This window comes from Chiloscyllium punctatum, chromosome 29 (assembly GCF_047496795.1).
Source record: "Chiloscyllium punctatum isolate Juve2018m chromosome 29, sChiPun1.3, whole genome shotgun sequence".
NCBI classification, from domain to species: domain Eukaryota; kingdom Metazoa; phylum Chordata; class Chondrichthyes; order Orectolobiformes; family Hemiscylliidae; genus Chiloscyllium; species Chiloscyllium punctatum.
This window is the reverse complement of record NC_092767.1, coordinates 68,387,373-68,412,095: the sequence shown is the minus strand read 5'-3', so window position 1 is coordinate 68,412,095 and position 24,723 is coordinate 68,387,373. Positions and strand designations below refer to the sequence as shown.

Sequence of the window (24,723 nt, the reverse complement as noted above, 5' to 3'; positions counted from 1 at the left end):
AATTGCATCATTTAAGAGGCATTTGGATGGGTATATGAATAGGAAGGGTTTGGAGGGATATGGGCCGGGTGCTGGCAGGTGGGACTAGGTTGGGTTGGGATATCTGATCGGCATGGACAGGTTGGACTGAAGGGTCTGTTTCTGTGCTGTACATCTCTATGACTCTCTTCCGCTGTTAAATTTGGACTTGAAAATTTTATCCAAGACACTTGCATTGTGATTGGAGATGATGTTGCCCTATATTGTTAGAGAGGACCAGACTGGTTTTATAAAAGGCTGTCGGCCCTGCAATAATATGAGAAGATTACTGAATATAGTCCAAGTGTGTCAGCAAGGATTGGTTCAGGGTTTGGGGATCTCTTTAGAAGCAAAGAAAGCATTCAATTGGGTGGAGTAGCCATATCTTTTTATAGTCTGGAACGGTTTGGTCTTTGTCAGATGGGTGGAGGTCCTGTGTAGGGCCCCTCTGGCTGCAGTTCTCACCAATGGTGTAAGATCCAGTAAAGTCAGTAGTGGTAGGGGCAGTCGGCAAGGTTGTCTCCTTTCACCACTACTGTTTATATTGGTGATTGAGCTGCTGACAGAGGCTATCCGTGAAGACCCTAATACAGCTGCCCCGTAAGTGGGATCAAGGGCACCCAAGATTACGTTATATGTAGATGATGTTCTCCTCTTCTTACCAAACCAGGCAGTTTCTGTTTCCTGTTTAAAACAATGTATTAATTTATTTGACTCTTTTTTGGGGATATAAGATCAATTTTTCAAATTCAGAGGCTATGCCCATGGGAGAGGGAATCTTAAGGGAATACCTGATATTGAAGGTGAATTACAATTGCAGTTACCTCAAGGGTTGGGAGGAGTAGACTTCCCAGAAATTAAGAGATACCAACTAAGCTCTCTTCTGTCCTTTGCAAGTGACTGGGCTTGTGAGGACCCGAGATCAATATGGTTGGATATCAAGGCCTCCCAGGCAAAGTGCCCCCTTACTAGTCTGTTGTTTATGGGTAAGATGAGGACCATTATGGAAAACTTGTCAGGATCCAATCATTATTAATATAGTCAAAGCATGGAGAGCAATGCGTCAGAGTGAGGGCAATTTATCTAAAACCTTCTTTCTTACCCCTATAGTTGGTACACTGGGATTCTGGCCAGGGATGATGGACCCTGGACTCAAACTGTGGGCAACTAGGGGAGTCTCCTGTTTGGGAGACCTGTTTGAGGGGGTGGTCATGATGTCCTTCAGTCAAATGAACCACCAGTATGGATGCCCATGCAATTGAAGGTTCTTTATAGGGCCTATTTGGCTCCAGATCGTCCTGTGAAATTGAAAAAGGAAGCATCTCCAATGTGTCCTGAGTGCAAACTAAGCACAGGTACCTTCACTCATTGTTTGTGGCCACAAGCTTCATAGGTAACGGAGTGCTGTGACTGGAGTAATAGCAGGGGTTGGGGAGCGAAGTGAAGGTAGGCCCGGTATCTCCTCTTGGGCTTGTTGCATTTATCTTCCTTAGACACATGTGGGAAGAAGCTATTTAACATTCTCGCTTACTATGCAAGGAAGAACATTTTGATGTGCTGGGTGTCTGAGAACCCTCTGGGCCTGTTGGGGTGATGAAAGTTATTGAATTGAATTTATTGTCACGTGTACTGAGGCACAGTGAAAAGCTTTGTCTTGCGACCAGTACAGGCAGATCAGAGTTACGTAGTTATAAAAAACACAGGTACAGGCGAGTGCTAAGAGTTTGAGTCCATTCAGTATTCTAACAAAATAGCGTAGAAACTGTTTTGAAACCGGCTGATGCGTGTGTTCAGGCTTCTGTACCTTCTCCCCGATGGTAGAGGCTGGAGAAAAACATTGGGGTTAAAAACAATGACTGCAGAACATTGCCAGGGTGGGATGGATCTTTGAGTAATCTGGCGGCCTTTCCTTGATAGCGGGCCTGGTAGATGGGTTCTGTAGATGGGAGGTTGGCCTTTGTAATTGTCCGGGCCGAGTTCACCACTCTCTGTAACCATCTCTGATCTTAAATGGTACAATTGCCATACCAGGTAGTGATACATCCAGACAGAATGCTCTCGATGGTGCACCTATAAAAGTTGGCAAGGGTATTCACTATCATGCAAAGTTTCCTCAGCTGCCTGAGGAAGAAGAGACATTGTTGGGTCTTTATAGCCAGTGTCCACATGAAGAGTCCAAGAAAGATTGTTGTGGATGACCACTCCCAGGAGCTTGACACACATCACTTGTTCCACCTCTGTGCTGTTAATGTGTTGGGGGGGGGGGGGCATGAGTAACATCCTGCTGAAAGTCAACAATGAGTTCCTTGGTTTTGCCAGCATGGAGTGCTAGGTTGTTCTCAGTGCACCATTTTTCCAGATCTTCCACCTGTAGTCTGTTTCATCTCCATCTGAGATTCGACCAACTATGGTATTGTCATCAGCGAACTTGTAAATGATAATACTTTGGTATTTGGCGACGCAGTCATAGGTATACAGTGAGTACAGTAAGGGGCTGAGTACGCACCCCTGGGGGGTCCCAGTGTTGAGTGTTAGTGAGGATGAAATATTGTGTCCAATCTTCACTGATTGTGGCCTTTGGGTCAGCAAACTGAGGATGCACTTGCAGATAGTAGGGCTTAGTCTGAGATCACTAAGTTTAGTATTAGTCTCGAGGCGATAATAGTGTTGAAGGCTGAATTGTAGGCAATGAGTAGGATTCTTACGTAGCTGTTCTTGGTGTCAAGATATTCTAGGGAGGAGTGAAGGACAAGTGATATGGCATCTGACGTGGATCTGTTGGTCTGATAGACAAATTGGAGTAGGTCAAGAGTAGTGGGGAGGCTGGTGTTGATTAATGCCATGACCAGCCTTTCAAAGTACATCATGACCACTGAAGTTAGGGCCAGTGGGCGGTAGTCATTGAGAAGTGCTGCATGAGCCTTCTTAGGCACAGGGATGATGTTGGCCCTATTGAAACAGGCAGGGACAGTGACCTGCTGGAGGGAGAGTTTGAAGATGTCCGAGAAGACTTCTGCCAGTTGATCTGCACGTGCTTTGAGTGCATGACCTGGTACTCTGTCTGGTCCATCGCTTTCCTTGGATTCACACGAAGGAAAACTGATCTGACCTCTGATGAAGTGACTGTTGGGACAAGTTCATCAGGACTTGTTGGAATAGGTTTTACCTCTCTGCTGAAATTCTGCTCAAAGCGAACATAGAAGGTGTTGAGACAATCTGGGAAGTGAGGTCATTGTCCGCTATCTTGCACCGTCTCTTTTTAGAATCTGTGATGTCATTCAGTCCTTGCCATAGACACCGGGTGTCTCTCTGGGTCTCTAGTTTGAATCAGTATTGGTCCTTGGCTGTCTTAATGGCTCCGCGGAGGTCATACTTGGATTCCTTATATTTGAGTGGGTCCCCTGATCTGAAGGCCTCACGCCTGGTTTTTAGCAGGTTCTGTATGTCCTGATTCATCCAGGATTTCCTGTTGGGGAACACCCGGATTGACTTCCTCAGTATACAGTCCTCCACACACTTGCCGATAAAGTCTGGGACGGTGGTGACATACTTGTCTAAGGTACCTGTGGCTTGTTTGAACATGGCCCAATCAGCCAATTCCAGACAGCACTGGAGTTGATCCTCTGCCTCCTCCGACCAGCACTGGGCCTGTATCCGTGAGGGGGGGGGGGGGGGGGTCTCCTGCTTGAGCTTTTGCCTGTAAGCCAGGAGAAGAAACACGGCATTGTGGTCAGAGTTTCCGAAATGAGGGCTGGGGATGGAGCGGTAGGCATCTTTCACAGTGGTGTAGCAGTGGTCTAAAATGTTTGGGCCCCACGTGGGGCAGGTCATGTTCTAGTGGTACTTGGGCAACACCTTCCTTAATTATGGAACGCACTCTTGTGGATTTCCTCACAAACACTGTGCACTATAAAACAGAACTTTTTAATAAGACGTGGCTGCCCTTTTTGAGTTACCTGGATGCAGATTTGTCTGCTATTTTAATTGGGGCATTTGTTTAGCCACAATGATTAGGTTTGGTGAGCCTTGTGCCCTGGGAAGAATCCCGAATAAATACGGGTGTAATAATTAATGCTTCCGAAGATTGGGAGCTTCAGTGTGGTTACGCTGAGTGGTGTTATTTATTTACTCATAGATTTGTAATGAGTGTAGTTTTGATTTGTAGAGTATGGTAGTAGTTTGTCTGTTGTAATTGTTATAATTTTTATAGGGGCGGCACAGTGGTTCAGTGGTTAGTACTGCTGCCTTGATTCCAGCCTTGGGCAACTGTCTGTGTGGAGTTTGCACATTCTCCCCGAGTCTGCGTGGGTTTCCTCCCACAATCCAAACATGTGCAGGTTAAATGAGTTGGCCTTGCTGAAGTGCCCATAGCTTTAGGTGCATCAGTCAGAGGGAAATGGTTCTGGGTGGGTTACTCTTTGGAAGGTCGGTGTGGACTTGTTAGGCCGAAGGGCCTGTTTCCACACTGCAGGGAATTGAATCTAATTTTATAGTTTTGTAAAGAAAATATATTTCTTAATAAAAATATTTTAAAAACTATTTGAATATTTCTCACTATTGGGGAAATGATGGATGTAAAACTCAGTTTTGTTTGCAGTGAGGGATATGTTTGCGAGGGTCTGCATGCGCATGCTGTTCTCTACCAACTGTGGGTGTTCCTCCATTCACTAACACTTACCACTTCCTCTTCCACCAGAATCTGTGCTGTGTTTGGGAAGAAGGGTGCGTTGCTAAGGATCCTGTCATTGGGGTCAGGCTGGTGCCCCTCCAGTGTCTTTAAGTGAAACTGGGTTTTCCTCAGAATATTTTGGTACCAATATGAATGAAGTGTCAGTTGTCAAGGAAGGATGGCTTCAGAAAAGAGGTGAGTGTGATGTCTAGCCTCGGGGATGCCTCCACATAATTACAGAGTAAAATTGATGTTTCCCAACATCCCAGAAAGCTCTCAAGTTGGCATCTCTGATTCTTTTCCCCCTTCCACCCCCAAACCCCAAATACAAATGCTCTGTGATTGCTAGATGTAGATTCATCTGTCACCTGCTTACAAAATGCAGTATTCCTTGCAAAACCTGCACCCACATTGATGTGAACCTTAAAAGCTACAGCCTTTATGCTTTACAACTGGGTCTCAAGCTCTCACAAGGACCTTAACACTTGAAGTCAAGGCCCATGATTAAAATAAATTTAAGTCCTCACTGGTGCATGGCATTATCATTGAGAGGTTGACCATGTCTCAGTGTATGTAGAGTGTTGATGGCCACAATTGTGTTTTTGAACATTAGCAATTATTTAAATGAATGTGACGTAGTTTTAAGTTTGCAGCGCAAGACTGATGTTGCCAGTCTGACATAGTCAAAGAACCGGCTGTGGTCAGTCCCATGCTTAGTTAAATTGATTAATTGCTAGCATTTACCGGTCCCACACCATCCTAGTGCATTCAGGATATTGCAACCTTTACTGCAATAACCCATGATAAGAAGTTAAGGTTTCTTGAGCAGCCACCTTCCAAAGCTCTGTCCTCCATCACCTAGACATACAAGGGCAGCCGAATTTACTTACAAATCCTTCTACTTTTGAGCACCTTTAGACAGATCTCTGCTTGCTCTGCGTACTAATGAGAGTCCTCCTGGCTAAAGTTTCATATCACGGGTATCCCATCAATACTGTCTGCTTGTTTTGGTTTTCCTTTCTAAAAGAGTGCGTGCCCAGGGATCATGCTAAATATTTTAGTTGCTTTCATGTCAATGATTTATATCAGGTGCTCAGGAAAACTGGAGTACTGTATTTATATTTTTTAAAAACTGCTTGAGCAACTTGTCATTTTACTTTTACATGTCTGTTTATTGAACTTCACTTAAAGATTTTTTTTTGAGAACTCTGACCTCTTGTTTCCTTTACCCCATCATTGCTGATCCTTGATATTAGTCACCCAGGTGCTAAAGCTCTGGAATTCTCTTCCTAAACCCCTCCACTTGACTTTCCTCCTTTTTGAGATGCTCCTTAAAATCTACCTTTTTGACCAAACCTGGGGTCATTCGCCCTAATATCTTGTGTGGCTCGGTATCAGATTATGTGGGAATGCTTTAATGAAGGACCTTGGGATATTAAACCTTGATGGGATGAGGTAAAGGTGTTCATTGTTTTTGGTATGTCCTCTAGTTCTATTCAATTCCCTAATGTAACGTTAAATATTGGTGATTTGGAAGTTAGGGAGGTAGGCTGGTGGAAGTGGGGATCCATTTTTTTCTCCTCTTAATCTTTGATGGCACGTGGGGGTGAGGCCAGCATTGGTTCTCTATTCTTAATTGCCCCTTTAACTGAATGGCTTACTAGGCTATCTCAGAAGGCAGTAAGAGCCAACCACACTGGATCAGGACTCTTATAGACCAGACCATAAAGATGCCATAAGTTAAGGGTGGCAGATTTCCTTACCTAAAGGACATCAGTGAATCTGATTCATTTTTACAGTTGTCACTGATAATTTTATGGTTGCCATTGCTGCAACCACCTTTCAATTGCACATCTTTGAGCAGATGCATTAGACCAGGTCTCTGAATTAGCTATCTAGTGACGTGACCAGGATGCTGCCATCTCCCCACATGTTGGGGAGAGTAATGCCCAATGTGCACTGCCAACAGAGTGTGTGAGAACCACAAGATCTAAATCTCATACAATTGTCTGACGCTGACCTGGGTTGACTTGGGACCACTGCAGTGTCCTCGTCTGGCTGGCTGCGCAGCAAACCTATCCACAACCTTCCAGTTCTTGCTCCCTTTACACTCCAGCTCACAGTATTGTGTTCCGCTCCATCCCCTTGGTCAGTAGACCCCAGGCATAAGCTCCTTTATCCCTCTGAAATGAGGTTGCAGTATAATGCTCCAACCTAGACTGAACCAGTGATCTAGTATATAGCATAAATATTATTCTTCTAAAGCCCTTACTTTTGTATCATATGAGATGTAATCTTAAAGATGCCAAAATATATTAAACCCCTCTTTGCTGCTCTCTTGGGCGTTCGTTATCTAAGTCCTGAGCCTGCCCACTCTCTCCAAATAGGCTTATATCTTTGATTTTCAACAACACTGAGCAGCGATGATATTGAATTTGCTGGCTAAGCTCTTGGTGTGACTTATTATTTAAGACTGGCTCATTAGCTGTGCCCTATGAATGGCAACTGTGCTTTCACTGTGCCCACCTCTCTCCTTTTTAATTAAAAACTGACAATTCTTTGATCTTAGAAGGCTTGCTGGAAAATGGAGGTCTTCCGTTCAGTGGGAGCTTCTGGACCAGTCAGTGAATGTAGCTGCTTATCCAAATGGTTTACCAAAATGAGTTCTCTTAAACAGGCGTTACCCATTATCTAGTGATGCCGTGAGCATAAACCCATTTTCAGTTGTGTGAGGGCTGGCATGCAGTCCAATCTTTGCAAGTCTTAAAGTGCCATTTGCCCTAGGCGCACAGTGGTAAGGCCATTTGACGTATGGAGTGAAAGTTGATATAACCTTGCTCACCTCTTTCTCATTTGCAGGTGAATACATTAAAACCTGGAGGCCAAGGTACTTCCTGTTGAAATCAGATGGTTCTTTTATTGGCTACAAGGAGAAGCCTGAGAGCGCAGATCACTGTTTACCACCATTAAACAACTTCTCTGTAGCAGGTGAGCCTTTGTGGGCAGTGACATATTAGTTGAAGTGTCCACCTCTAGCACACAACTTCCCCTTCCACGTCATACAGTATCCTAGTGTGGTAACATGCTGTTGTTCCTTTTGTGGTTGCTGCATCAAAATTTTAGAACTCCCCGCATGAACAGAGTTGTGCAAGTGACTCGCTGATGTTTCTCATTCCTGGCAGGATCCCCCCCCCCCCAAAAAGTGTAACGTCTCTCATCTGGGTGACATCACCACCAATATCCACTCGAAGCCCCAGATCAGCCCAACTTCCCAGAGAAGTGCACTGGCAGGGTCCCTGAGTTTTACTCTAAGGCAGAGGTAGACAGGATCTTGTATGACAGGGGCAGTCAAATGATATCCAGGGTGGGCAGAAATGTGGAGTTGAGACTGTAATCAGGCCAGCTGTGATCTTATCAGAGATCCTCTGCCTGCTCCTAAATAGTCTCCTGTTATGACTTTAACATGGTGAAAGATCTTGGTTGTCGTCATTAACCTGGTTCACAATCCAAGATCTTTCACCATGTTACTGTACTGTGAGAGCACCTGCAATAGCACATTGCAGTGCTTCAAGAATTTGACTCGCCAGCATCCTCTTTAATGGAACTAAGAATGGCCAAGAGATACTGCCCTTGCCAGTAACATTTGTGCCTACCCCCTGACCATAATGTTTTCTGAAATGACGACGACTCCTATATTGGGTGCAATTCCATTTACCCATGCTGGGATTTTGTTAATAGTAGTCACATTGAAATGTCTTGAGCAAACTGTGTGGTTGTTTTTTGAGCAGGACAGGAGTGTCAGTAAAATTTCTCAGTGCATTTATAAAAAGGAATACAGACCCTTCGGCCCTCCGAGCCTGAACTGCCGCATTTTGCCCTTCCATTCTAAAACTGTCTGATGTTACAGGATCCGTATCCCTCTATTCCCTTTCTATTCATGTATTCATGCAGGTGCTTCTTGAACACTACTATTGTCTGCTTCCACCATCTTAACCAGCAGTTCATTCCAGGCACTGTTCATTATTCATGTGAAAAACCTGTTTTAAGCATTTCTTTTAAAGTTCCTGTACGAGGCAACATCCTGGTAGACCTTTTGTATACCCTCTCCAAAACATCCACATCCTTCTGGTAGTGTGGTGACTAGAACTGTACGCAGTATTCCAAGTCTGGCCTAACTAAAGTTCTACAAAGTTGCAGCATAACTTGTCTATTTCCAATGAAGCTAAGCATGCCATAAGCCTTTTTTTTTACCACCTTCTCTACCTGTGCTACCACCATCCATCTGTGGACCTGCACACCCAGATCCCTCTGCAAATCGATGCTCTTACAGGTTCTGCCATTTCTTCTTCTGTTGAGGACCAAATATGTTGTAGGGAGCGAAACTCCTCGAGATGCTGGGAATCGAGTTCACCTCTCAGGCAACGTGCCAGTTTCTTGCCAGAAATCAGACTTCTGAGAAAAGGTGTTAGCTTTTTGGCTAACTCTGGAACTGCTTGCTCTTTTTGTATTACAAGCTGACTGACAAAAGTCAAAGCTATACAGTAAGAAATAATTCAAACAAACTAGTAGTTTATCACGTGACTGGGTCTTCGGTTGGAGACACCGGCTAACCTGATGGTTTTGATGTTCCTTTGTCTGAAATCATTGTTTAATAGTAGACATCTGTGGAAGCATTTGCACTAAGTCAAACAGTATTGAGTTTTGATGGTCTCCTTTGTTCAGAGGTAGAGATCTTATCTCCTCATCATTTGTGTTGGCTTAGCTGGCATGCTCCCTACAAAAGGTGGCTGACTAGTTAGCACTGCTACCTCTCAGCACCAGAGACCCGGCTTCGATTCCACTGTTGGGAGGCTGTGCAAACTCCACACAGGCATTCTCCCCGTGTCTGCGTGGGTTTCCTCCAGGTGCCCTGGTTTCCGCCCACAATTCAAAGATGTGTAGATTAGGGTGGATTGGCCATGCTAAATTGCCCATAGTGTCCAGGGCGGTGTAGGCTAGGTGGGTTAGCCACAGGGGTAGAATAGGGGGCAGCTCTTTGGAGGGTCAGTGTGGACATGATGGGTGAAATGGCCTGCTTCGTAGGGATTCTATGAAGGAGTTTCGCATTGCAGGAGCATGGCATAAAGTTTTCTCCTCCTCTGGTTATTGTTGGCCAGGACTTTGTAGGAATTTATGGTCAGCTGGTATTTGGTTGGCATCTATGTCGTTAGTCCAGCAAATTATTCATTTTTAAGAAAAATTATGCAAGACATTAGAGTTTTGAACAAAACAATTTCTCTTCCTGTTCACTGGGCATTAGCAATCTCTGATTCTTTCAATAAGTGAGTGACCCAAGAAAAGTAGATAGATGTAGGATAGATTGAGAGTGCAGTTAACAAAGTAAACTGTATCCTCGATTTTATTGTAGAGACACCGATCACAAGAGTAAGGAGGGTATGCTAAATCATGAATAGGGCACTGGTTAAACTGAGTCTGAGCATTACATACAATTTTGGATGCCGCACTTTAAGGAGGATATAGACACTTTGGCACACATGCAGGGGTATGTTCCAGGGTTAAGAAACTTAAGCTGTGAAAATGGACTGGAGACGTTTGGTACTGCTCTCCTAGTAGAGGAGCAGATGAAGACGAGATTTGATGTAAGCTTTTAAAATTGTAAGCAGGCAGAAACTATTCCTAGTCACAAAAAAAAACTGTGAATGAGAGGGCACTATTTTTAAAGTCATTTGCAAAAGAAGCAAATGCAATGTGACAAAAAGCCTTTTCATACAGCGAGCAGTTAAATATCTGGAATGCACTGCCTGGAAGTGGTAGAGGCAGGTTCAGTTTAAACATTCAAAAGGCATTGGGCAGCTATTTGAATAGAAACAATGTGTGGTGTTTCAGGGAAAAGGCAGGAAAAAAACACCAAGATGTCATACCCACTTGGAAAGCCACAGTGGGCTTTCCAATTGGGCAACATACAATTCTGTGATTCAGTGAACAACAACAGATAAATCCACCATCCTGAATCGCATTGAATCACTCTGAGCAGGGAACATGCCAAGGATTTCAGTGAACAGATACCAGGAATACTAAAAAGCTGGGGCTCTTTTCCAAGAGTCACCTTCAAATTCAAAATTATTAAAGAATTTGATAAAGTAACGACAGAGAAGATGTTTCCACTTTCAACGCAAATTCTGTTCTGAAGAAGGGTCAGTCAACCCAAAGTGTTAACTGTGATTTCTCTCCACAAATGCTGCCAGATCTGCTGAGCTTTTCCTGCAATTTCTATTTTGTTTCTGATTTACAGCATCTGCAGTTCTTTTGGCTTTTATTTAAATGTTTCCACTTATTGGGTGAAACTAGCTGCCGTTGTGTTATAGTGGTACTACTGGACAGTGTGACAGGATTTTGTTTGGGTTACTTAGTTAATTTGGTTGTTAGTCATTGAGATATTTTCACACAAGGTTGCTGATTTTCTTTGAGGAGAAAGTGAGGATTGCAGATGCTGGAGATCAGGCAGCATCCTAGGAGCAGGAGAATCGATGTTTCGGGCATAGGCCCTTCACCCCAGGTGAAGGTGATAGGTCGGAGAGGAGGGTGGAGTGGATAGGTGAGAAGAAAGATGAACAACTAGGACAGATCATGAGGGGGGTCCCAAGTTGGAAGGTTTGATCTGGGATTTGGGGGGGTGGGGGGGGGGGGGGGGAAGGAAGGTGGAGGAGGTGGGAAGGTGGGGCAGGAATGAAACTGGTGAAATCCACATTGATCCCATGTGCTTGGAGGGTCTAAAAGTGGAAGATTAGGAGGTCCCTGAACCACCTCCATTGTCAAACCCTTCCCACCCTCCGCCTGGAGGAAGAACACCTTGTCTTCTGCCTTGGGACCCTCCAACCACATGGGATCCATGTGGATTTCACCAGTTCCTTATTTCCCTTCTCCCCACCTTATCCCAAACCCAACTTTCCAACGTGACACCATCTCTTGTCATGTACTACCCGTCTATCTTCCTTCCCACCTATCTACTCCTTCCTCCTCTCCGACCTATCACCTTCACCCCCATCTTCATCTACCTATCACATTCTCAGCTAAACCACACTTTCCCCTCTTTCCCCCTCCCCCCCAAATTTCTCTCTCAGCCCCCTTGGCCCACAAGCCTCATTCCTGATGAAGGGCTTATGCCCAAAATGTCGATTGTCCTGCTCCTTAGATGCTGCCTGCCTGACTGGCTGTGCTTTTCCAGCGCCACATTCTCAACTGCAGTAGAACCTCTCATGGGATGTGGGCATCACTGGCAAGACCAGCCTAATTGCCCTTGAGCTGTGTGGTTCGCTTGGCCATTGCTTGACACGGTTAAGATACCAGTTATGTTACTGTGGAGTTAACGGAAGGCCAGGCCAGATCAAAAGAGACGAATAAATTAGCTGGGTTTTTACAACAATCAATGATAGTTGTCATGGGTCACCATCACTGAGACTAGGTTTCTTTTCTAGAGTTATGAATTGAATTAAAATTCCACCTGTTGGTCTTTGAACAGCCTGCACCCCTGGGATAGCAATTCAGTTTTGTTACCATTATATCACGGTCTGCTCAATAATGGGAAAGACACAAACAGGGTATGTTATTAGTAGTGACATGAGCTGCAGTACCGAGCAGAAAAGCCAGCATCAATTAATTGAGTGGAATGGTCTGTTTCTGTGCTGTACATTCTATGGAATATTTAACCTTCCTTCAGACCTGTAATTTCTCGCTATCTCTCTCTGCTCGAATAGAATGCCAGCTAATGAAGACTGAACGGCCAAGACCCAACACGTTCATCATCCGGTGCTTACAGTGGACGACAGTAATTGAGAGGACCTTCCATGTTGACACACCAGACGAGCGGTGAGGCCAGGGCTGGGAAGATAAATTGGGGGAAGCATACTCCAATATTGATGGGGTGCAGCTTGCTATCTCTTGTGTTGATTGGCAGCTTCCATCACAGGGGACAATAGCATTGTGATAATTCGGAGGTTTAATTGTGATAATTCGGTGGTGTCAAGGACATTGGCTCAAATCCCAACACAACAGCTGGGGAAGTTTTAAAATACATTTGAAAAATAAATCTGTAACAAGATGCTGCTCTCATTCACCGTAAAGAAACCACTGGATTGTAGCAAAAAAAAAATTCGGTTCACTTATGTCCTTTGGAGATGGAAATTTGCAGTCTTTACCCAGTCCGGCCTACGTGTGACTCCAGACCCACAGTAATGTGGTTGGCTGTTAATTTAGCAAGATACTCAGTGACTGAGCAGCACTTGCTCCAGGGTCATTTCCGTGAAGTTTTGACATGGAGTGATCCACGGGATTAGGAGGCTCTTTGGCCTGTCAGGCTAGTTTTGCCATTCAGTTGGGTCACAGCATGTGTCTTGGCTCCAGTTGAGTGCCTTGGTTCCCCATCCCTTCGTACCCTCACCGAACAAAACTAAACAGGCTCAGTTTTTGACTTTTTCAATGGACCACCCCCTTCTGTAAGAACATGAGCAGGAGTAGGCCGCCTGCTCCACTGAGCCTGCTCAATAAGATCATGGCTGACCTTTCTGTGGGCTCAACTCCGCTTACCCGCCCGCTCACCATAACCTTAAATTCCTACACTGTTCGAAAATCTATCTATCTGTGCCTTAAAAATATCTGACAAGGTAGCCGTGACTGCTTCATTGGGCAGGGAATCCCACAGATTCGCAACCCTTTGGATGAAGAAATTCCTCCTCAGCTCAGTCTGCTTCTCCTTTATTTTGAGGCCATGCTCCCTAGTTTTTAGTGTCACCTGCCATTGAAAATGACCTCCCTGCTCCTATTTTACCTGTTCCATTCTTAATTCTATATGTTTCTGTAAGATCACTGTAAGGTCTTCTAAATTTCAGTAAGTATAATCCCAATTTACTCAATCTCTCCTCATAAGCCAACTCTGTCAACTCCAGAATCAAACTAGTGAACATCCACTGCACCCCCTCCAGTGCCTTTTTAGGTAAGACTGAAACTGTACACAGTAATTCCTCACAGCAGCCTATACAATTGCAGGACAGCTTCCCTGTTTTTAAACTCCATTATCACCTTGAGTTCCAGATACCCACTCTTCCTGGGCAATGGTACTGATTGAACTGTGCGAGGGAGAAAGTGTGGATGGCCAAACCTTGAGAAAATCTGGATCGATACTTGTTTTCAGTGAGGTAGCCATTCGAAATGGTTTCATTGTTTTACTAAAAGAAATATGAATGATCCAGCCATGAAATCTGTTCAGCACGACAATTGGGAATGTCGCACTACTTTTATAGGGGAGCTCTGTGCTGGGCATTCTGTGTGTTGCTTGTCGAGCCACGATCTGGTTGGTTGTCTGAGGACGAACAGCGTAATCTGCCCACTTGGGGAGTTTCCGGCTGCAGAGGGACAGCCATCGCTGACCACATACACACCACTGTGTTTTCTAGAGAGGAATGGACAAGAGCCATCCAGACTGTTGCAAACAGCTTGAAACATCAGGAGCCCGGAGACGATGCTATGGACGTCAAGTCTGGCTCACCCAGTGACAGCTCGGGGATGGAAGAGATGGAAGTGTCGATTTTGAAGTCCAGGAATAAAGTGGTTAGTACGTGGGTTCATTTGGCAGGGTGCACACTCAGAGGTGTCGGACATTTTGGCAAGTTCCCCAAGCCTTTCGATGTTTTTAATCAAAGTGCAGGCAAGTAATGTCCCAGGTCTGGGGCAGGAGAAACTTAGCCTTGGATCTTCACCCAGAGGTGACACACCACAGGAGCCCTAATGATGAACCTTTCACACTGTGAACCTGCATCCCTTCCACCCCTCCTCCAGATTGACATCCAGTTAGATTGGGTTGGTTCCCACCTGACTATTTGATTAGTTTTAAGATTAGCAAGTCTGAACAAGTAGGATTTTGCATGTTTAGCTGGTGCTACTGGGTTTGGGGGGCAGGATGATGTATAACCTTGGCTGAGCCAGGGCCATTGCTGTGCCTGCAATTCATTAGGCTCCAGTGCACCCATTGGGAGAGGAATAATCTGCACCTCTGTCTCTACTGAGTTCCACAGTGATTGCAGTGCAGCTTCTTTGAGTGATGGGAGGGGGTTTAATTTTATGGGTAAAACAAAGCATCAACAATTTGAGCTTTTTTAGTCCAGGCCTCCAATGATGTAACCTTTTAGTCTTCTTCCTGAACAGCCAAGCGGTATGACTAAATTTGGTGCCGTCCTTTCTCATTCCAGACAATGAACGATTTTGACTATTTGAAGTTACTGGGAAAGGGCACCTTCGGCAAAGTTATCCTTGTGAAAGAAAAGGCCACGGGCAGGTACTACGCCATGAAAATTCTACGGAAAGAAGTAATAATCGCGAAAGTAAGTGTTGACTTTGGGGATGCTTTAATGAAGAAAAGTTTGGCAGTTTCCATCTCCGTCTGTCAGAGTGATGCCGTCACCTCCACACGTAGCACAGTTCAGTATTTCCGTTAATCTCATTGATCTCTTTGTCCTTTTCCTTTCAATATGACCCCCCAAACCAGATCGCCAATCCTGGTTGGGTCCATATTCCTTGATGTCATTCCATGACTTTTTGGCCTTGCTCCCCATCCCCAAGACAGGCAGACAGACAGACACACCCCTCCCTAGCTACACCTCCACATGCTAATTGTGGAAAACGCACTATCTCTCCTGTACACAATCGCATGGTTCTTAACTGATGGTCAACTTGCTCTTTGCCTCTTCCAAGAACTTTGAAGAGCAAACCAAAGTGTTGTGTGACATTCAAGGATGAGTAGGTCTTTGACATTCAGCGATGTCTTCCTTCACTTATTGGTGCCTTGCCAATGCCATGGATTCTCTGTTCTGTGTAAGATCATGGACGATACTGCACAGAAACAACCTATTTGTCCTCCCGGCAGGACAACGATAGTTGAACTTGTGACCCAGGGACAACTACTGCCTGCGAAGATCATGCCCCAGGGACAGTCTGTACCTGTAAAACCTATCCCCCGGGGACAGTCTGTGCCTGTAAAACCTGTGCCCTGGGGGACGGTCTGTGCCTGTAAAACCTGTGCGCCGGAGAGGGGCTGTGCCTGTAAAACCTGTGCGCCGGAGAGGGGCTGTGCCTGTAAAACCTATGCCCCAGGGTGAAACCCCTGCCCCATTGAATTTGTTAAGTGGATAAAATTAAAATCACTAATGCTTGGTTTTGTCTCATTATAGGATGAAGTCGCTCACACTGTTACAGAGAGCAGGGTCTTACAGAACACAAGGCATCCATTTTTAACAGTGAGTATAGAAAGACGTGTTGAATTCAGTTTGACTTAGTCCATATTCTCTAGACTATAGATTTGTCCTGTGTAGCTGTCTGTTTATGTAAAAATATATATTTGGCACAGGGCATTGTATTTACAGTAAAAACAGCTCCCATGTGTTGGCAAGTTGTAGACTTTTCCTATTCCGTCCAGGTTGTTTCAGTAAGTCGGTGTTTATTTCATCACTATCAGTTAAGGGATTGCTATCTCCCACCGAGGCCCGGTTGAATTATGTAGCTGTTTGGAGCTGAGCTTCCCAGCAGTGCACACTCAGTCTGAGCTTAGTCGATGGTGTTTGGGGTAAAGCAAAAGGATGGTCAGGTTTCTGTGATGTATCCATGAGTTGAACTGCTTGTGGCACTCTCTGAATAAGCCAGTGGTGACCATAGAGGCATTGTCACTCATGACTCCATGGAAAGCAGTTTCCTGCCTCCTGATTTGGAAGATTTTGGGTTCAGTCTTTATTCTCGAGGCTTGATCAGGAAATACAGGCTGATACACCCTGTGCAGTACGGAGGCAGCGCTGCACTGTCAGAAGTACCCATTTATTTCAGATGAGACGTTAAGAGGTTCTGTCTACCCTGTCAAGTGGGTGTAGAAGATCCTATTTTAATAAATAACGTGGGAATTCAAGTCAGGCCATAAGTACCAGCATCCTTCATTCAACGTCACTTCAAATAAAAATGGAAGATTGGTGATCAGATTGGTGTCAGGACTTGATGTGTGAAAATCGGCTGCGTATTTTGTTACAACAACGATCACACTTCACAAAATAATTTGTCCGTCATGGGATGCTTTAGAATCTCTACCCTGTCTGTTGTAACCTTCAAAGTATTTAGCAAAGGTGCATCCATGACCCTCTTGAGCAAGTCCTAAAATTCAGAACCCTTTGGGTGAAGAAGTTTCTTCTGTCATCTCAGTCTGAAATGATTGGCCTTTTCTCCTGAGTCTCACATGTTCCAGATTTCCCAGCCTGTGGGGAAAACACCTTCTGTGTTCATCTTACTAAATCCCTTCCAACTGTGCGTATTTCTGTGAGATCACCACCTATAATTCTTTTCAAGTGAAGAGACTATAATCCAATTCACTCACCTGCTCATAAGACAATCCTGTCATCCCAGGGTCCAACCTAGTGAACCTTTGCTAAATGACCTCCAATATATCCATCCTTTAAATATAGAGAGCGAAACTTTGCATAGTATTCTAGATGTGGTCTCATCAAATACCCATAGAATTATACCAATACAGGGGAACCTCGATTATCCGAACTTGATAGGAGGGCACTATTTCGTTCGGATAATTGATTATTCAGTTAATTGATCAAACGCGTTTCTTCTGGGGCTTGGAGCTTTTAAAGTCTGCTCCCCATTCAGGAGACTGCAGCAGCACACAGCTGTTTGCACTTGTTATGCAAACTCTGTTCTGTACAGCCAAGTCTCCCTGAACATCATCTACAACTTTCACACCTTTTACAAAGTAGTCACCTTTTCCATTTGCACGCTTAACTGCAATCTACTCCGTCTGTCACCTTGTTCCAGGCTCACCTGTCTAATCACACTGCAGCTTCTTTGTGTCCTCCTCACAGCTTTGTATTGTCAACAAATATTAATTTTAAACTCTTTGTCTAAATTATTAATCTGGTTGTAAATAGCCGAGGTCCAAAGCTGTTCCTTGCTGCACTTCTTTAGTCATAGTCTGCCCAGCACTAAAAGTGAGTCCCAGAGAAACATTTACTCTCTTTCTCTCTCTCCACTTTGTTTTTTTATAACAGATTTCCAGCATCCACAAGACTTTGCTTTTAACTTTAAAAGTGCCTTGTTTATACCCGTTCTCTACTTCCTATCCTTTGACTAATTCTCTATGCATGCTCGTATTGTACCATGGCTCTTTGAGCCCAGAACTTATTGAAGATGCTCTAATCGTGCGGGTTTATATTTTCTCTACATTGCCTGTAGAGCAGAACTGCAACAAGAGTTAGTGCTTTTGGGAGCAAGCACACAGTCCCTGTTGCCGTTGCCAATCTGTCCTTTGTCTGTCACAGCCCTTTCTATGCAATGTGATTTTTCAGAGAAATGAAGAAGTCTTGACTTGACATCGCTTCCCAGATGGCCGTACCATGTGTGAAGCTCTTCAGCTTGTCTGATCTGCGTCAAAGGATCTTGCATCTCTTTCAACATGGCATTAAGTTACATATAATGTGATTCACACATTACCTTGGCCGTGCTGTTTGTGCAGGTGGATCTCCCCCAGTCAGAGAACATGTTTAGATTAGATTAGATTCCCTACAGTGTGGAACCAAGCCCTTCAGCCCAACAAGTCCACACCGACCCTCTTAAGAGTAACCCATCCAGACCCATTCCCTACATTTACCCCTGACTAATGCACCTAACACTATGGGCAATTTAGCATGGCCAATTCACTTAACCTGCACATCTTTGGACTGTAGGGAAAAAACTGGAGCACCTGGAAGAAACCCACGCAGACACGGGGAGAATGTGCAAACTCCACACAGATAGTCACCCGAGGCAGGAATTGAACCTGGGTCCCTGGTGCTGTGAGGCAGCAGCGTTAATCGCTGAGTCACGATGCCACCCCAATGTGGGATTTGTACTGGGTGATCGTACTAGAACAGGGTTAGCTGCCTTATATTTAGTAAAAATATATGGAATTCATAACACAGAAGTAGGCCATTTCCCCTACCCTTGGATCTCATAGAAACGTGTAAAATCTTGATGGGACTGGACAGGCTGGATGTGGAAAGAATGTTCCCAATGTTGGGGAAGTCCAGAACAAGGGGTCACAGTCTAAGAATAAGGGGTAAACTGTTCATGACTGAGATGAGGAAGAATTTCTTCACTGAGTTGTGATCCTGAGCCAGTTTGTTTGATATATTCAGTGAGGGAGCTCGATGTGGCCCTAGTGGCTAAAGGGTTCAAGGGGAATGGAGAGAGTGGGAGTGGAGTACTGAAATTGCAAGATCAACCATGATCACGCAGGTTTGAACAGCCAAATAGCGTACCTGCACCTGGTTTCTATATTTACTGGTAGGACGTCCGCTCAATTCTGATAATATCCTTATCTATCTTTTCTGCTGTTTTGTCAGTGGTTCAATATCCCTCATCTACACCAGAACCTGCACAAAGTGCAGTGCCCTAAATATGTTTCAATATATACCTTTTAATGCTTGCATCCAAAAGTTGTTTCTTTGGAAAATAACGTCCGCTTTATGTTGCACTGCTTTTGGTGATTTGTAATGAGCTAGAATTCACCGCTTCCAGGGTGGGGAGCTGGATGCAGAGACAGTGAATGATTTTGAAAGGAAATTGGGTGGGAACTCGAGGGAAATAAAGTTGCAGTATTCTTGAGATAGTGGAGTGTGGGGCTGATTAGATTGCTCTGGTGAGAATTGGCAGACTTAGTGGGCTTCCTCTTGGGCAGTAACTACTCTCTGACCTTTTATTCTCCAAACCCATGGCTCTTCTTATCCCATTTGATTTCTTGCCCTTCATGGAATTTGAGGCCTCCCCACTCTTCCTTCAAAGCTAAGTGCCCTCTAAATTCATGATATTAAATTTTATTTGTCATGTATCTGTTCACTTTGCAGGCCTGGTTGAACCTTGCTGTAATTTGGTGTAGATGTCCATATTATTGTCAGCTAGACTGCCAATTTTTTTTACCCTCAAAGTTTAAAGAAAAACCATACCCTGGGCCCCTTGCTGAGATGTTTGTATAATCAATAATCGCAAGTGAGGTGCCGAAAGACAGGAGGTTGGCTAAAGTCTTGCCACTATCTAAGAAAGGTGGTAAGGACAAGCCAGGGGACTATAGACCAGTGAGCCTGTCGTCTGTGGTGGGCACATTGTTGGAGGGAATCCTGAGGGACAGGATGTCCATGTATTTGGAAAGGCAAGGATTGATTTTGGGATAGTCAACATGGCTTTGTGTGTCTCTCAAAGTTTTTTTTTGAAGAAGTTTGATTGAGTTTTTTTTTGAAGAAGTAACAAAGTGGATTGATGAGGGCAGATCAGTAGACGTGACCTATATGGACTTCAGTAAGGCGTTCGACAAGGTATCCTATGGGACACTGGTTAGCAAGGTTAGATCTCACGGAATGCAGGGAGAACTAGCCATTTGGGTACAGAACTGGCTCAAAGGTGAAAGACAGAGCGTGATCGTGGAGGGTTGTTTTTCAGACTGGAGGCCTGTGACCAGTGGAGTGCTGAGTACACTACTTTTCGTCATTTATGTAAATGATTTGGATGTGAGCACAAGAGGTATAGTTAGTACGCTTGCAGATGACACCAAAATTGGAGGTGTAGTGGGCAGCGAAGAAGATTACCTCAGATGGGGCAGTGGGCTGAGAAGTGGCAGGTAGAGTTTAATTCACATAAATGTGAGGTGCTGCATTTTGGGAAAGCAAATCTTAGCAGGACTTGTACACAAAATGGTAAGATCCCAGAGAGTGTTGCTGAACAAAGAGACCTTGGAGTGCAGGTTCATAGCTCCTTGAAAGTAGAGTCGCAGGCAGATAGGTTAGTGAAGAAGGCGTTTGGTACATGTATGGAATGAGCTTCCAGAGGAAGTGGTGGAGGCTGGTACAATTGCACCATTTAAAAGGCATCTGGATGAATATATGAATAGGAAGTGTTTGTAGGGATATGGGCCGGGTGCTGGCAGATGGGACTAGATTGGGTTGGGATATCTGGTCGGCATGGATGGGTTGGACTGAACAGTCTATTTTTGAGCTGTACATCTCTTCGAAGATTGCGAGTTCGAGTCCCGCTCTCAGTTTAGAGCATAAGAATTTAGGCTGATGCTGAGCTACAGACTGAGGGAATGTGCCATAGAGGAGGCAGTGAACTAATGGTAATCTCACTCGGCTGGTATTTCAGAGCCCTAGGTTAATGTTTTGGTGGTGGGGCGGGCATGAGTTCCAATTGCGTAATGAAGGTGAAATTGAATAAAATCTGTATTTAAAAAAGCTGATCTTTTTTTTTAAAAAGTATGTAATCATTATTGATTGTTGCAAAGAAACCCATTTGGTTCACTCAAATCCTTCAGAGAAGTAAATCTGCTCTCCTTAACCGGTCTGGCCTACATGTGACTTCAGTTTCACCGATGTGGCTGACTCTCAAGGCCCTCTGAAATGGTTAAGAGAGCAGTCAGTGCAAGCACAGGATATTGCCAGTGATGTCACTTCCCATTTACAATAGACAAAGTTTCATCATTAAACATTAACAATGTTTTTTCCCCCTCTGGGTGGATGGAAAAAAATCTACCTTGAAGAGGGGCAAGTCGGTGTGCCGGATAATATTTATCCCTCAAGCCATACAACAAAAAATGGATAGTCGACATTATCACGTTGCTGCTTGTAGGAACTGCTGTGCACGGGTCAGCTACACCTCACACTTGCTGGAATTCTGGGACTTCCTGGTGTCATGAAAGGCACTAGATAAATGAAAGGCTGGGAGTGGTGCTGGAAAAGTACAGCAGGTCAGGCAGCATCCGAGAAGCAGGAGAGTCGATGTTTTGGTCATAAGCCCTTCAGGAATCGATACGCTCTACACTACATAAATACAAGTTTTTTTTTTATCTTTCTGCTTAAGTTGCTGGATATTAATGCATTGCAATGATTTCTCTTCCTCCTCCCTCTCTCTCACCGGCACAGACGTTGAAGTACGCGTTTCAAACCAGTGATCGGTTATGTTTTGTCATGGAGTATGCAAATGGCGGAGAGGTAAGTTTGTCACGTTCTTCCCTTTGCTCAGATGCTGATGGTCCCTGTCCTTGTCCGAAGCTGCTGGGTCAAGTTGAGACTGCCATCAGCAGTTTCCAATACCCGACCGGAGTGCCTGTTGTTCTTGTTCCCCTGCACCGCCTCCCCACCAAGACAACAAGTGCGTCAGTCGAGCCATCCATCAGGCAGCCCAGTCCTGACAGAGTTTACTAAGCATCCAGTCGAACCTTCCGGTTCCCTGCACAGTGATTTAGGGATGGGAACCTGGGCTCAATCAGGTGCAAACCACATCATGGTTTCACATCCCACAGTGTCAAGTTGTGAAAATTGCAAGAAGTAAGCCCAACGATCTGTGGCTGGCACCAACCTTATGTATTAAAAACCCAAACTGCTGCACAGTTTCCTCCCTGACCACTTGTGACTCCAGTCCAAAACCGTGGGTGATTGACTGAGAGGCCTCGCAGAAGCACCTGGCAGAGCCACTCCGTTGTCATGCCAACTGAGATCAGCTTTCTCCGTACTGAGGATGATTGAACCCACTGCCTCTAAATTTCTATTTAAATTTAGTTCTGTGGTGTGATTCCACCCTGCCCTTCCACAACCCAGAGAGCTCAGATCACATAACTTGGCACAGACTGGGACTCTAACCTGGGGCCTCCTCTGAGCAGCAGGGGGAAGGTTTTAGTTGGTACGTGTCCCTTCCTCGACCTGTATTGTTTCTCTGATTCTCTGAGAATTGCCTGCAGTTTTTATATTTGCACTGGGATGTGGGTGTCGTTGGCTGGGACAGCGTTCACTGCCGCTCCCCAGTTGTTCCGGAAAAGATTGGAATGCGCTGTCTTGAACCGCAGCAGCTCATGTGGCCTAAGGAGACAAAGTGGGCCTAGTGTGCCAAACTGCAAAAATTCACCAAAGCTCCTTTGACGGCATTTTCTAAACCCACAACTCTTTCCCCGCTCCCCCTCTCCCCCTCTCCCTCTTTTTCCCCCCCCCCCAACCACTGCCTCGAACGACCAGGAAAGCAGATACATGGGAACACCATCTTCAAGTTCCCCTCCAACCCGTTGACCATTCTGCCTTGGAAAAGTGTTGCCATTCCTTCGCTGTTGCTGGGTGAAAATCTTGTAACCACGCCCCCCCCCCCCCCCCCCACACCTTTAGCATTGTGGGTGTACCTACACAAAATGGACTACCAACAACAGTTCAAGAAGGGAGCTCACCATCAAGGGCACCTAGGGGAGGGTAATACATGCTGACCCTACCAGCAAATTCCGGATTCCATGAGTGAAAAGGCAAGTAGCCCAAGTGGGGGAGCAATTGGTTAAGAGTGTCATTTGTAAGATTTAGATTAGTAATGGGGGAAAGCCAGGAACAATCAAAGGTTGAACCTCTGCATTGGAAGAGGGTTAATTTCAGTGTGACAGAGTGGTTAGTCAGTGTAAAATGCAAGTAGACACTTGACGGGAGAGAAAAAGCAGAACAATCTTTTAAGAGGTAGTTACTTCAAGAATAGGAGTTGGGGTGTCATATTGAGGTTGTACAGGACATTGATGAGGCCTCTTCTGGAATACTGTGTCCAGTTCTGGTCGCCCTGTTGTAGGAAGGGTATTATTAAGCTGGACAGGGTTCAGAAGAGATTTATTAGGATGTTGCCGGGTATAGAAAGTTTCAGTTATAAAGGAAGATTGGATAGGCTGGGACTTTTTTTTTTCACTGGAGCATAGGAGGTTGAGGCGCGACCTGGTAGAAGTTTATACAATATTGAGAGGTACAGATAAAGTTAATGGTAGTTGTCTTTTCCCCAAGATGAGGGAATACTAAGACTAGGGGGCACATTTTTATGGTGAGAGGAGAGAGATCTTAAAGACACGAGGGGCAAATCTTTTACACAGAGTGGTTCACATGTGAAATGAACTTCCTGAGAGAGCGCTGGATGTGAATATAATTACACTGCTTCAAAGACATTGAGATGAATAGGAAATGTTTGGAGGGATATGAGCCAGGAGCAATTAGGTGGAACTTGTTTAGTTTGGGATTCTGTTCGGAATGGACTAGTTGGATTGAAGGGTGTGTTTCGGTGCTATATGACTCTATGGCTGGAAAGTATAATCTCATATGTTCTAATAAGGGTAATAGGAAAGGGAGCTAAATGCAGGGTTTCTTGGATGACAAGTGAGACAAGATTATGGTGGATTAAAAATGGAGGGTGTATGATTCAAGTTGATGAATCCTTTAAGTGGGAGCCAGGTCAAGTTCAATAGCTTGCGAAGAAAGGTGAAGAGGAAAGTGAGATTCACAAAGCAGGAATGACAGTGAACGTAAAGGGAAATCAAAATTTACCAGCAGGCAAATAGTAATATGTAGTAAGAAGTGGAGTAGGTTTTATTAGGGTGGGAGATGCTTTGAGGCATTGGGTCAGCCTGGAATAGTTAGAGTTCTTTGGATCAGTGCTTACTATGGAACACCAATCTGACAAAAACATCAGTATAGAGAGCGGAAATCGTGAAGGCAATGAGTAGTGTGAAAACTGAAAGGGAAGAGATACAGGAAAGACTAGCTATACTTAGAGTGAGTCAGTCACCAGATCTGGATGGCTTATGTCCAGGCTGCTCAAGGAAGTAGGGCTGGAGATAACTCAAGAGGCTGCCTTAACTTTACAATCTTTAATCGACATGCAGCAGAAATGCCAAGAGAGAATGGCAGATGTGAGACTCTTTCTTTCAAGAAAGAGTGGCCAGGGCAATCCCAGCAACCACAGGCCACTAGTGCCAAATCAGGGGGTGGGGGATGAGGTCTTGGAATCCACATTTGGGGGAGCAAAAGAATCATCAGGTGCTAGGAGAGGTTTGAATCAATGTCAGAGAGCCAGCATAGATTTGTGAAAGGAAGGTCGTGCTTGACGAATCAAAGAAGGTTGATAAAGGATAAGTGCTGTCTGCATCGATCTTTAATTTTTTTGACTTTGATAAAGGGCTGATTGACAGACAT

General features: G+C 44.8%; 1 protein-coding gene across 6 annotated transcripts in view; it reads left to right on the top strand.

Moving 5' to 3' along the window:
* Nucleotides 1-24,723, top strand: part of LOC140454515 (RAC-beta serine/threonine-protein kinase) — a 98,086-nt gene that overhangs the window by 60,744 nt on the left and 12,619 nt on the right. For all 6 annotated transcript variants that reach the window (XM_072549318.1, XM_072549316.1, XM_072549319.1 and 3 more), the window contains 7 exons: nucleotides 4,715-4,882; nucleotides 7,547-7,675; nucleotides 12,442-12,553; nucleotides 14,137-14,290; nucleotides 14,929-15,060; nucleotides 15,907-15,972; nucleotides 21,667-21,735. In XM_072549318.1, coding sequence (XP_072405419.1) covers nucleotides 4,837-4,882; nucleotides 7,547-7,675; nucleotides 12,442-12,553; nucleotides 14,137-14,290; nucleotides 14,929-15,060; nucleotides 15,907-15,972; nucleotides 21,667-21,735 — 708 coding nt within the window. In that variant the 5' untranslated portion in view covers nucleotides 4,715-4,836. The remainder of the gene's footprint in view (nucleotides 1-4,714; nucleotides 4,883-7,546; nucleotides 7,676-12,441; nucleotides 12,554-14,136; nucleotides 14,291-14,928; nucleotides 15,061-15,906; nucleotides 15,973-21,666; nucleotides 21,736-24,723) is intronic.